The 13,433-nt window shown below is 41.8% G+C and overlaps 1 protein-coding gene across 2 annotated transcripts in view; it reads left to right on the top strand.

Moving 5' to 3' along the window:
- plcl1 (phospholipase C like 1) overlaps nucleotides 1-13,433 on the top strand; it is a 320,055-nt gene that overhangs the window by 237,393 nt on the left and 69,229 nt on the right. For both annotated transcript variants that reach the window (XM_063051927.1, XM_063051928.1), the window contains exon 4: nucleotides 1,920-2,123. In XM_063051927.1, the coding sequence (XP_062907997.1) occupies nucleotides 1,920-2,123 (204 nt within the window). The remainder of the gene's footprint in view (nucleotides 1-1,919; nucleotides 2,124-13,433) is intronic.

The following is a 13,433-nucleotide window of genomic DNA, read 5'->3' as shown; positions in this document are numbered from 1 at the left end:
GTGCAGGTGAAGTCACACTTGGGTATTGTGTTCCATTTTGGTCATCCTGTTACAGCAGAGATTAAATTGGATTGGAAAGAGTGCAATAAAGGTTTACAAGAATATTGTCAGAACTTGAGGGACTGAGTTATAGGGAGAGGTTGGATGTGCTAGGATTTTAGAGAGTAGCAAACTAACAGCTGATTTTATATGGATATATAAAATAATGAGGGGCATAGATTGGGTGAATGCACCCAGACTTCTGTCCTGGTTTTGGGGTGGGGGTCAAGAACTGGAAGGCATAGTTTTAAGGTGAGAGGAGAAGATTTAATAGGGCACATCTCACAAATTTGAGCAAATTGGAATCTCGTGCTTCTATTTATGGTCTCAACTTCCTTATCTTTGTGAACTCTTCTAGTTCTATAATCTGATGGGTTTCTCTGCTTTTCCAAATATGAGATCTTGAGTATCCTCGGTCAAAATTGCTCCACAACTGATGGCAGCTGGAGGCTCTAAGCTGCCGAGGTTCATCTTTCTCTTTAAGGGCATTCGCAAAGATCATCTCTGAATATTTCTGATTATATTCCTACTATCCCCAAACCATATTTGTTAATGCTGTGGTAATAGTGCCCGGGCTCTTCTAATTACACAATTGTCCCAAGAAAGTGTTGGAGAATTGTATTTCTCTCCTTTGTGTCATTATACTGATTGATGTTATTTGTTGTGAAGTGTGCTATCAGGAGTGTCAGAAAACATGCTGCTAATAAATTGGTGATTGTAGAATGTTTACATGTTAGTATTTAATTTGCCCATTACTTTGGAAGTGAATTGAAACTTAGTTTAGCAGGTTGTGATTTAATTATTTGTTCAGGGAAAAACATATTTTGAGAACAATAAAAAAGGAAGCTAAATTAAATATATTTGAATTTCAATTAAGACTGATACTGATTAATAATTTGTTATTACAATATATGCAGTACGTGGCACCAATAACATATGGTAATGACTTTGAGCTACATAGTTCACATTTATAGATCAAGCATTTTAAAATAGGGTAAATAAAGAATTAAGGATGTAGTCACAATTATTTAAAAGTTATATTAATGACATATATTGAGCATAATCTGTAGACATAAGAAACTGCTGATGGTGGAATCTGGAGTGATAAACAAATTGCTAGGGGAAATTAGTGAGTTGAACAGTATCTGTATTGGTGGGGATGGAATTATTAACCTTTTGTGTCTAGATCCTCCATAGGAGAGCGGTGGTCATGTTTCATTCCATATTTGGTTGTACAGATAACATTCTAATAAACTGGATCCAAAGTCTGATACCTTATGTCAGGTAGAGGACCATCCTAACTGATAAAAGGGTGAAAGCTTGTATGAGGAGCGGGAGACAGCAGTAGATATCAGAAGTTGTACATGAAGGGAACAGTAACACATTACTTTTCTTGGTCATGGTTCAGAAAATCAGGGCTACATTAAAAAGCTGTCATCAGACTAAATTGAATACAACATTGCTTAAAGATGTGTTCTTGAAGTTTTTTTCTTTGTGGAGATCTTTAAGTTATTTAAGGGAGTTAGGAAATTGCTAGTCGTAGAAATGATAAGCATCTGATTAAAGATTTTTTAATGTAATTTGAGTTGGTGCATGTTGCTTTTAAGTGCACCAACTTAAAATGAAAGAAATCAGAGTTGTAGGATTTGGCTATTATTTATTTCAAAGGTCCAAACTTAAATAGACAGCCCTTTTTGTTAGATTATTTGTCACACTTTTTTAGTTTGCAATTGCATAAATTAAAAAAAAACTTTTAAAATGTTTTCTCACTCTCCTAGCAAACAGTATTTCTTTTTTGTGAAACTATTGTCATACTGGTTATTTATAAAATGGCTCAATATATCTTGATTGCTTGCTTGGTTCATTTTTTTTCTGTGCAGAATGCTATAGTCTCTCTTAAGGAAATATGTGGATTAGCTCCCACTGCCAATCTGTCTCAGTGCATACTGACCCTGTCATCAAGATTATTGAATGGCGACAACACTTCCGTAGTAACACTCAACATGAAGAATGAGTATCCCTACTTGGAGTCCAAAGGAACACTAAATGATGTGCAAAGGAAGGTTCTGTCATCATATGATCTGGTAGGCATGTTTTATTTTCAATATGCAAACCAAAGGACATTCATATGTTTTACATATTTTAGATATGTTGGTCATTTAAGTATTTGTGTGTTGCCCTTAAGGCATTTATTTGACTTTGTTGGGTCTACGTTTTAAATGATTTGTTTGTAACTATTTTCTAGTTAAAGTTAAAAGTAGATAATTAAGTTACAGTATAACAAAGGTAAATTCATTGTCTATGGTATATCGCGGCATGTGATGACGTCACCTCTAGTTTCACCGCGTCTTGTGTGTAACCTCCGGTTCGGAGAAGGTGAGAAGTTGGGTGCCATGCGTGCAGCATGATCTTGAAGAGCTCCGTTTCGCCCCACAAAGAAACATTATAGAAGCAATGCTGTAAGTTCATAAGAATGTATTTGAAGTAAAATATCAACGCGGTTTCTGTTAAGGAAGCGGCGGTTGGGGTGCCGCGCATGCCGGCTTTTCAATTTCAAACACGGGGTCAGCTCGAGCCCGATAGCAGTTTGACGCGAACCCCTCACCCGCTACTTGGGGCGGCTGGAGACACTCGCTAAAAGAAGAGAGCGCACGTGGTCTCCAGAATGAAACAGACGCTGTGCATGCTTGTATTTTTTTATCAACAGTTTTCACCATACGATGTTAATGTGGAAGAGTACACAGTAAATGGTTAACCTTACTACGACTTTGTCTTCATTGACTCCGGTTTAACTTGGTGTTTAGTCAGAGTTTCAACACACTGCACGAGAACACTACAATTTGCATTGTTATTTTTGTGACCAATATACAGTTATTTTCCAGAATACCAAAAAACTGTAGAAAAGATTTATGAGGATTTTGTCAAACCTCACAGGGCTGAGTTATAGTGGGAGGTTGAGCATTCTGGGAATATATTCATTGGAACATAGCAGAATGAGGTGTGATCTTATAAAGATCTATAAAATCATGAGGAATAGGGTAAATGTATACATAGTCTTTTTCCCAGGGAAAGGGAATCAAAGCCTAGAGGGCATGAAAGGGAAAACAATTAAAAGGGACCCAAGGCGCATCTTCTTCACGCAGAAGGTGATGAGTGTGTGGAATGTACTGCCAGAGAAAGTAGTAGAGATGGATACAATTACATCATTTAGACAACATTTGGGCAGGTACATGAATAGAAAATGTTTTTATGGATATAGGCTAAACATGTACAAATGGAAATAGCATTGATTGGCATCTTGGTCAGCTTGGATCATTTGGCCAGAGGACCTGCCTCTGATCTGTATGACTAATTAGAAAAATAAATCTTAGTTTTTGATTTAACTAAGTAGTTAGAGTAGTGGGTGGGATATTTATTTTTATGTACAAAGTGTCCCTATTTGGAAACTAGCTCTGCACTTAATCCATAATACTGTTGATTTTAATCAATTTTAAGAAATGTTATAATAGTATAAAGAGGGTATAATTTAAAGTGAGAAGGTAAGATTTAAAATTGACCTGAGGGGCAACTTTTTAACATTTATATGGGTATGTATATGGAATGAGCTGTTACAGTCGAAGTCAAGGTTGAGTTTATTATCATATGCACAAATGCATGTATGCATAGGTGCATTGAAAACCTTGCAGCAGCATCACAGGCACATTGCATCATATAAGCAGCAATCACAAGAAAAATATAAATAATACATAATCTTTACAAGAAAGAACATAATTAGAATAAAGAAACATTTCCCGCTTTAGTCAAAGTAATCAAAGTGGTCATGGTGTTGCTAAACTGTTGTGAGTCAGCATTGCCACATTGGGCCGAAGGGGGTGTTTTCCGTGCTCTATAGCTTTGACACTATTTCAGAATCGGGTTTATTATTACTGACATATCTCATGAAATTTGCTGTTTTGTGGCAGCATTACTAAGTCACTTATCTTCTTAATCCTGTAATTTTCTTCTCCCAGTTGATATCAATTTAGAAAGTTCATAAATCAATCCATTTTATTTTTATTTTACTTATAATTTATAGCTTATAATTTGAATTATAAACTATAAATAAGGTAAACTCCAGCTGATGAGACAATAGACAATAGGTGCAAGAGTAGGCCATTCGGCCCTTTGAGCCAGCACCACCTTTCACTGTGATCATGGCTGATCATCCACAATCAGTACCCCATTCCTGCCTTCTCCCCATATCCCTTGACTCCGCTATCATTAAGGGCTCTATCTAACTCTTTCTTGAAAGCATCCAGAGAATTGGCCTCCACTGCCTTCTGAGGCAGAGCATTCCACAGATCCACAACTCTCTGGGTGAAGAAGTTTTTCCTCAACTCCGTTCTAAATAGCCTACCCCTTGTTCTCAAATTGTGGCCTCTGGTTCTGGACTCCCCCAACATCAGAAACATGTTTCCTGCCTCTAGCGTGTCCATGAGGATAAGGTAAGTAGAAGAAAATAAATTAAAAATGCTCAGTTCTTTTTCTTGAACCATATGTTCAGTTGTCAGTTATGGTGCAAGAGAACAAGTTGTTCTGCAACTTGATTTCCCATTGGGAAAGAAATATGAGAACAGATCCTGCCCAATTTAGATGCTGGCTACATTGCCCTGCACTTTTCCCAAGGGTGTACTTGCTTTCAAGGGATCAATTGACTAGGAATGTTGATTGCCAATGACTACTCTGTGAGGATCTGTGGGATCAGCTGACCAGGAAGCTTGATTGCTATGGCTGCTCCTTGAAGCACAGTGAACTGTAACAATAACTGGGCTTCATATAGTTAATCCTGAGGCCAAAAACCTGGAATTCTTTGATAACTTTTGACTGATCGCTGCTGTTAGTGCCTTTTAAATGCCATCTGCAGTACTGTGCAGAAGTCTTAGACGCATGTATATAGCTAGGGTGCCTGAGGCTTTTGCACAGTACTGTATTTGTCAACGCAGAGTTAAGAGCGAGTTTGTAACTCTGGCAGGAGCAAAGGATGTTAGGAATGGTGAGGATGGAGCGCCATGGAAGAGTTGTGAGACAGGTGGTAGAAGAGGAGTCCCAGAGGTGGGAGGGGGCGCAGGTGGGTTGGTGTAGATGCAGGCGTAGCCAGCCCTGAGGTACCAGGCAAGGCCATTTGATTCCAAACAATTATTTTTACTGATCATTCCAGGTGCCAGATAATACGGAAGGATAGACAGAAAGGTAACGGAAATGGGGTAGCCCTCTTACTTATGGATGAGATCAGGATAATATTGAGGAATGATATAAGATCTAAGGAACTGTTGAATATATCTGGATAGAGATTAGGAATAGTAAAGGGAAAAATCTTTAGTGGGAGTAACCAAATAATACCATTACTGTGGCACAGGCAATAAACCAAGAAATATTTGATGCATGTAAGAATGCATGGCAGTTGTTATGGTGAACTTTACCTTGCATATAGATTGGGTGAGTCAAGTTGGTTGAGGCAGACTTGAGGAGTACTTCATAGAATGCATCCTTGATAGCTTTCTTGAAGTGCATTTTACTGAACCTACAAAGGAACATGCTAGCTTAAATCTGGTCTTGTGCAAAGAGAACAAGTAAAATTAATAATCTTGTAGTTCAAGATCCTCTTGAAAACAGTGATCACAGTATGAGTGAATTTCTCTTACAAATGGTGAGGGCAATAGTTCAATCAAAAACTAGTACAGTACATTATGCCGAAACAAGGGAAACCTCAACAGAAAGAGGGAGAAGTTGTTGGGAACACAGGCTACATGGTGGGACATTTCAGGAAGAGTTGAAGACTTTCAGAGATTTTTCACGGTACTCAACAGAAGTATATTGCAGTTAAAAGCGAGGACAGTAAGGGTGGGGAGAGTCAGCCTTGGAAACTCAGGAAATAAAGGAATGCATCAAACTAAAAGTTCATGCATACAAAGTTGCCAAGAGTAGCAGGAAACTGGAAGATTAGAAAAACTTTTAAAAGCAACAAAGAATCCTAAGAAATCAATAAAGAAAGGGAAGATATATTATGAAAATAAACTAGCACAAAATATAAAGAGAAACCAGTAAAAGGTTTTATAATTACATAAAGCAGAAAAGCGTGGCTAAAGTGAACATAGGTTCCTTGGAAGATGAGAAAGAGGAATTCTTATTTGATAATGTGGAATTAACCAAGGTTTTGAATGACAATTTTGTGTCAATCTGCATGTGAAGGACATGTCCAACATGCCAAATAGAGATATTATGGATGTGATGAGATGTGAGGACTTGATAAAACTATGTTCCCTAAAGAGGTGGTGCTGAGCAAATTAGTGGACTTAAAGGATGTTGGAACTATCTAGGTGCCGAGGCTGCACCTGGAGTACTGTCAGTAGCTCTGGTTTCCTGATTTGAGAAAAGGTACACTGGCTTTGGAGATGGTGCAGAGGAGGTTCACTGGGTTGATTCTGGTGTAAGTGGGGAGGGGGTGCACCTCTGAGCAGAGATTGAATCACCTAGGACTACACACACTGGAATTCAGAAGAATGAGAGTTGATCTTATAGAAACATAAAATTATGGAAGAGTTATATAAGTTAGAGGCAGGAAAGTTGTTTACACAGATAAGTAAGACTAGAACTAAACGACATAGCTGCAAGATTCGGGAGAGTAGATTTAGGATGGAGATGAGGAGAAACTTCTTTTCCTAGAGAGTAGTAGATCTGTGGAATTTTCTGCCCAGTGAAGCAGTAGATGCTATCTCATTAAATATCTTTAAGAAATAGTTAGACAGATTTTTGCATAGCTGGGGAATTAAGGTTATAGAGAAAAGGCGGAGTTGAGTCCAGAGCCAGATCCGAAATGATCTTATTGAGTGGTGGAGCAGGCTTGATGGACCAGATGACCTACTCCTGCTCCTGTTTCTTAAGTTCTTATGAACTATTTTCAGATGTCTCATATCATCAGATTTAAGAGGCCAGAGTGCGAAAAGAGAGGGAAAAATTACCAGGAGGAGAAATCGACGTTCATGCTAAAAGGTTGGAGGCTACCTAGATGGAATATGAGGTGTTGCTTCTCCACCCTGAGAATAGTCTGTTCATAGCAGAAGAGGAGGCCAGGAGGCCTTGGACCGACATGTCTGAATGGGAGTTGGGACAGGTATTAAAATGGATGGTCACCGGGAAATTCCACCTTTAGTTGATGGAGCGGACGTGATCGATATAGTTTACGTCCGGTTTCCACAAAAAAAAAGAGGCTGCATCTAACGTACTGAATACAATAGACGACCCCAAGATATATGCAAGTGAGGTGTTACTTTACTTGTGAAGGACTGTTTGGTGCACTGAACGGAGATGAGGGAGAAGGCGTATGGGCAGGTGTGTCATTTCTGTCACTTGCAGGGATCCATGCCAGGAGGGAGATTGGTGGGGAGGAATGAATGGACAAGGGAATCACAGAGGGAGTAATCCCTTTGGAGAGCAGAGAGTTGGGGGAAGTAAAGATTATTTGGTTGTAGGATCCCGTTAAAGATGGCAGAAGTTGAAGTGAATGATATGTTAGATGCGGATGCTCATTGGGTGGTAGGTGAGGACAAGAGGATATCCATCTGTGTTAAAGCAGTGGGAAGAAGGGATGAACACGGATATGCAGGAGATGGAGGAGATGCGGGTGAGGATAGTGTCACATCCACAGATTTAGCAGCGCAGTAAATACAGCAATTGTGTTTGTGAATACGCATGTGTCAGCTAATTATTATGTCATTGTGATAGTACTTAACTCCATACTTCATCGTAGTGCTTGTCGAGACTTGGACACAGCACAGCAACGGTTCGCTGCCTGCTTTCATTCTGCCTTGACTGAGAAATTGGACCTTCGAGTCAACTGACTCTAAAGGCTAGTGCTATTCATTTTATATTTTAGTTGTTCTTTTCATCTGCAGTGTAAGCTTCGTTTTTCCATTTGAGAGTTTTAGTTAGGGGCCCTGTTTGGCCTCGCGTTTATTGTTTTCTTTCCCCTTTAATACTGTTCACATTAAAGTCTGTGAACTATCGACCTGCTTCAGTGTCTCTCTCTCTGTACTCGGGCCATGTCTGAACCAGGTGACAGGTAGCATCAATGGTAGAGGAATAGAAACCTCGTTTTTTGAAGAAGGAGGACATCTTTAATGTCCTGAAGAGGACAGCCTCATCCTGGAAACAGATGTGGTGGAGAGAAAGTAACTGAGAAAAGGGAATAGCATTTTTATGGGAGACAGGGTGAGAAGAGGTATTGCCAAGATAGCCATAGGTATCGGTAAGTTTATAAAAGATGCTGGTCGACAGTTTGTCTCTAGCGGTAGAGACAGAGAGATCAAGAAAGGGGAGAGAGGTGTCGGAAATGAACAAAGTGAATTTTTAGTTCAGAGTTGGAGTCAAAATTGATTAGCTCAGCATGGGTGGATGAAGCAGTACCAATGCAGTTGTCTGTAGAGCAGAAAGAGTTGGGGAACATTACCAGAAGGCTTGGAACGTGGACTGTTCCATGTAGGCAACGAAAAGGCAGGCATAGCTGGGGCTCATGCAGGTGCCCATGGCCACCCCTTGAGTTTGGAGAAAGTGGGATGAGTCAGTGGTGAAATTGTTGAGGATGAGAACCAGTTCTGCCAGACAGAGGTGGATGGTGGTGGAGGGGAACTGGTTGGTCTTTTGTCCAAAGAGAAGCAGAGAGCTTTAAGGCCTTCTTGGTGGGGGATAAAGGTGTATAGGGACTGGACACCCATTGTGAAAATGAGGTGATCAGGGCCAGAGAATTGAAAGTTGTTGAGGAGATTGAGAACATGTGAATTGCCACAGATGTTTGTGGGAAGAGACTGAATTAAGGGGAAGAGAATGGAGTTGAGGTATAAAGACACAAGTTCAGTGAGGCACAAGCAGGCAGAGACAATGGGTCTACCTGGACAGAAGAGTTTGTGGATCTTGGATAGAAGGTAGAAATGAGCAGTGCAGGGTAAGGGAACTATGAGTTTGGTGGCAGTGGATGAGGATTTGAAATAGAAAGACTAGTGAAATGGGCTGACAGATAGCAGAAGAAGACATTAGAGGCCATAGATGCTGGAATCTGGAGCAATAGACAATCTGCTGGAAGAAATCTTTGGGTCGAGCAGCATCAATGGGAGGAAAGCAAAATTGTTGACACCGGGCCTAAACCCTGCATTAAGATTGAGAGAAGGAAAGTCAAAATGGCCCACATAGAAGGGAGAAGGGGAGTAGCAAGAAAGGATTCTGAGGAAAATGCTGGACTGAGGAGGGGTGTAAAATGTCTGGCTGGTAGTGCCAGATAGGGGAAATGAGAGGGAATGGAGCAGGAAGACTTTGACCATAAGACCATAAGATATTGGAGCAGAATTAGGCCATTTAGCCCATTGAGTCTGCTCCGCCATTTCATCATGCCTGGTCCAATTTTCCTCTCAGCTTCAGTCTCCTGCCTTCTCCCCATATCCCTTCATGCCTGACCAATTGAGAATCTGTCAACCCATCCCTTAAATATACATAAACACTTGGCCTGTGGCAAAGAATTCCACAGATTCACTCTCTGGCTAAAGAAATTCTTCCTCATCTCCGTTCTGAAAGGATGCGCCTCTATTCTGAGGTTGTGTCTTCTAGTCTTAAACTCTCCCACCATAGGAAGCATCCTCTCCATATCCAGTCTATCAAGGCCTTCTACCATTCGATAGATTTCAATGAGGTCACCCCTCATTCTTCTTAGCTCCAGTGAATACATGTCCTGAGCCATCAAACACTCTTCAGATGACAAGCCATTCATCCTGGAATAATTTTTGTGAATCTCCTTTGAACCCTGTCCAATTTCAGCACACCCTTTCTCAGATAATGGGCCCAGAACTGCTCACAATACTCCAAGTGAGGCCTCACCAGTGCTTTATAAAGTCTCAATATTACATCCTTGCTTTTATATTCTAGTCTTTTTGAAATGAATGCTCATATTGCATTTGCCTTCCTCACCACAGATCCGATTTGCAAATTAACCTTTAGGGAATCCTGTACAAGGACTCCCAAGTCCCTTTGTGCTTCCAATTTTTGTTTTTTCTCCCCAATTAGAAAATAGTCGACCGTTTTATTTCTTCTACCAAAGTGCATGACCATACACTTCCCAACTGTATTTCATCTGCCATTTCTTTGCCCATTCTCCTAATCAGTCTGTTCATCCGTAGCCTCCCTACTTCCTGAAAGCTATCTGCCACTCCACCTATCTTCATATCGTCTACAAACCTTGCAACAAAGCCATCAATTCCATCATCCAAATCATTGACATATAATGTAAAAACAATTGGTCCCATAGACTCCCGTGGAACACCACTCGTCACTGGCAGCCAACCAGAAAAGGCTCCCTTTATGCTCACTCTTTGTCTCCTGCCAATCAGTCACTGTTTTATCCATGCTAGAATCTTTCCTGTAATACCATGTGCTCATAGCTTGTTAAGCAGCCTCATACGTGGCAACTTGTCAAAGGCCTTTCTACAAATCCAAGTATACAGCTTCAGCCTTTGTCTATGGTGCTAGTTATTTATTCAAAGCATTCCTATTGTCAAGCAAAATTTTCCCTTGAGGAAACCATATGGTCTATGGCCTATTTTATCATGCACCTCCAAGTACCCTGAGACCTCATCCTTAATAATCAACTTGAATATCTTCCCAAACACTGAGGTCAGACTAACTGGCTTATAGTTTCCTCTCTTCTGGTTCTCTCCCTTCTTGAAGAGTGGAGTGACATTTGCAATTTTCCAGTGTTCTAGAATCATAGAACCATAGAACACTACAGGACAGAAAACCAGAAAACAGGCCATTCAGCCCTTCTAGTCTGTGCCAAAATATTATTCTGCTAGTCCCATTGACCTACATCCAGTCTGTAACCCTCCAGACCTCTCCCATCCACGTACCTATCCAATTTATTCTTAAAACTTAAGAGTGAGCCTGCATTTACCATGTCAGATGGCAGCTCGTTCCACGCTCCCACCAGTGAAGGAGTGGAGCTTTGAGGCTTTGACTCAAGAGGGTTCGACGAGAAGAGGTGGAGGATGAGCTTGCTCCCAGTTAGGCTTTACAATGCCTCCTGAGACGGTGATGTGCCTGTCATGTGAGATGTGGCAGTCTTGGGGAATGCCTCCTCTCCCGCAAAGTCACATTTGCCAGAAGTGCATGCGGCTGGGCAATATGGAAGACCGTTTAAGGAATCTGGACAGCAGTTGGATGACCTTCGACTTAGGGAGTTAGATATGGCCCTCGTGGCTATGGGGATCAGGGGGTATGGAGGGAAGGCTGGTGCAGAGTTCTGAGTTGGATGATCAGCCATGATCATAATAAATGGCGGTGCAGGCTCAAAGGGCCGAATGGCCTACTCCTGCACCTATTTTCTATGTTTCTATGACTCATAAGGGAGAATGAGGCAGTCATAGATGAGAGCTACAGGGAGGTAGTCACACCTGGGCTGCCGGAAGCAAGTCGTTGGGTGACAGTCAGAGGGGGGAAAGCGAAGGTGAGTAGACAGGTAGTGCAGAGCACCCCTGTAGCCATTCCACTGAATAATAAGTATACCGTCCTTGATACTGTTGGCGGGGACGACCGACCAGGGGTGGCAGGGCCTCCGGCAATGAATCTAACCCTGTGGTGCAGAAGGGTGGGACGAAGAAGAGGAGAGCTGTCATCATTGGGGACTCTATAGTCAGGGAAGCAGACAGGAGATTTTGTGGACGTGAGAAGGACACCCACATGGTTTGTTGCCTCCCGGGTGCCAAATTCTGGGATGTCTCTGAGCGGGTGCACAACATCCTGGTATGAGAAGGAAAGCAACCAGAAGTTGTGATACATGTTGGTACCAACGACATAGGCAGGAAGAGGGATGAGGTCCTGAAGTGTGAGTTTCGGGAACTAGGCAGAAGGCTGAAGAGCAGGATCTCAAGGGTGGCATTCTCAAGATTGCTGCCAGTGCTACGTGATAGTGATGGTAAGAATTGGAGGAGATGGCAGTTGAATGCGTGGCTGAGGAGTTGGTTCAGGGAGCAGGGTTTTAGATTTTTGGATCATTGGGGTCTCTTCTGGGGAAGGTGGGACATGTACAGATTGGATGGGTTGCACCTGAACTCGAGGGGGAGCAATATCCTTGCAGGTAGGTTTGTTAGCATGGTTCGGGAGGGTTTAAACTAATTTGCAAGGGGGATGAGACGCAGAGCGATAGAGCAGTGGAAGAAGTGCATGGAGAAAAGCCAGATCTAATATATAGAGAGGCTTTGAGAAAAAAGAAGCAGAATAAAGGATGTAAAGGTAGTAAGGTAGAAGGGATAAAGTGCATGTACTTCAGTGCAAGAAGCATCAAGAACAAAGGTGATGAACTGAGAGCTTGGATACATACATTGAATTGTGATGTAGTGGCTATTACAGAGACTTGGCTGGCACCAGGGCAGGAATGGATTCTCAATATTCCTAGATTTCAGTGCTTTAAAAGGGATAGAGAGGGGGAAAAGGGGAAGAGGGGTGGCATTACTGGTCAGGGATACTATTACAGCTACAGAAAGGGTGAGTAATGTAGCAGGATCCTCTTTTGAGTCAGTGTGAGTGGAAGTCAGGAACAGGAAGGGAGCAGTTACGCTTTTGGGAGTATTCTATAGGCCCCCTGGTAGCAGCAGAGATACAGAGGAGCAGATTGGGAGGCAGATTTTGGAAAGGTGCAAAAGCAACAGGGTTGTTATCATGGGTGACTTTAACTTCCCTAATATTGATTGGCACCTGATTAGTTCCAAAGGTTTAGACAGGGCAAAGTTTGTTAAGTGTGTCCAGGATGGATTCCTGTCACAGTATGTGGACAGGCTGACTAGGGGGAATGCCATACTAGGTCTAGTACTAGGTAATGAACCGGGTCAGGTCACAGATCTCTCAGTGGGTGAGCATCTGGGGGCAGTGACCACCGATCTCTGGCCTTTAGCATTATCATGGAAAAGGATAGAATCAGAGAGGACAGGAAAATTTTTAATTGGGGAAAGGCAAATTATGCGGCTATAAGGCTAGAACTTGTGGGTGTGAATTGGGATGATGTTTTGCAGGGAAATGTACCATGGACATGTGGTCGATGTTCAGGGATCTCTTTCAGGATGTTAGCGATAAATTTGTCCTGGTGAGGAAGATAAAGAATGGTAGGGTGAAGGAACCATGGGTGACAAGTGAGGTGGAAAATCTAGTCAGGTGGAAGAAAGCAGCATACATGAGGTTTAGGAAGCAAGGATCAGATGAGTCTATTGAGGAATATAGGGTAGCAAGAAAGGAGCTTAAGCAGGGGCTGAGGAGAGCAAGAAGGGGGCATGAGAAGGCCTTGGCGAGTAGGGTAAAGGAAAACCCCAAGGCATTCTTCAATTATG

Source organism: Mobula hypostoma, chromosome 6, assembly GCF_963921235.1.
Source record: "Mobula hypostoma chromosome 6, sMobHyp1.1, whole genome shotgun sequence".
NCBI lineage: Eukaryota > Metazoa > Chordata > Chondrichthyes > Myliobatiformes > Myliobatidae > Mobula > Mobula hypostoma.
Note: the sequence above shows the minus strand (reverse complement) of the source record. Positions and strands in the feature narration are given on the sequence as shown.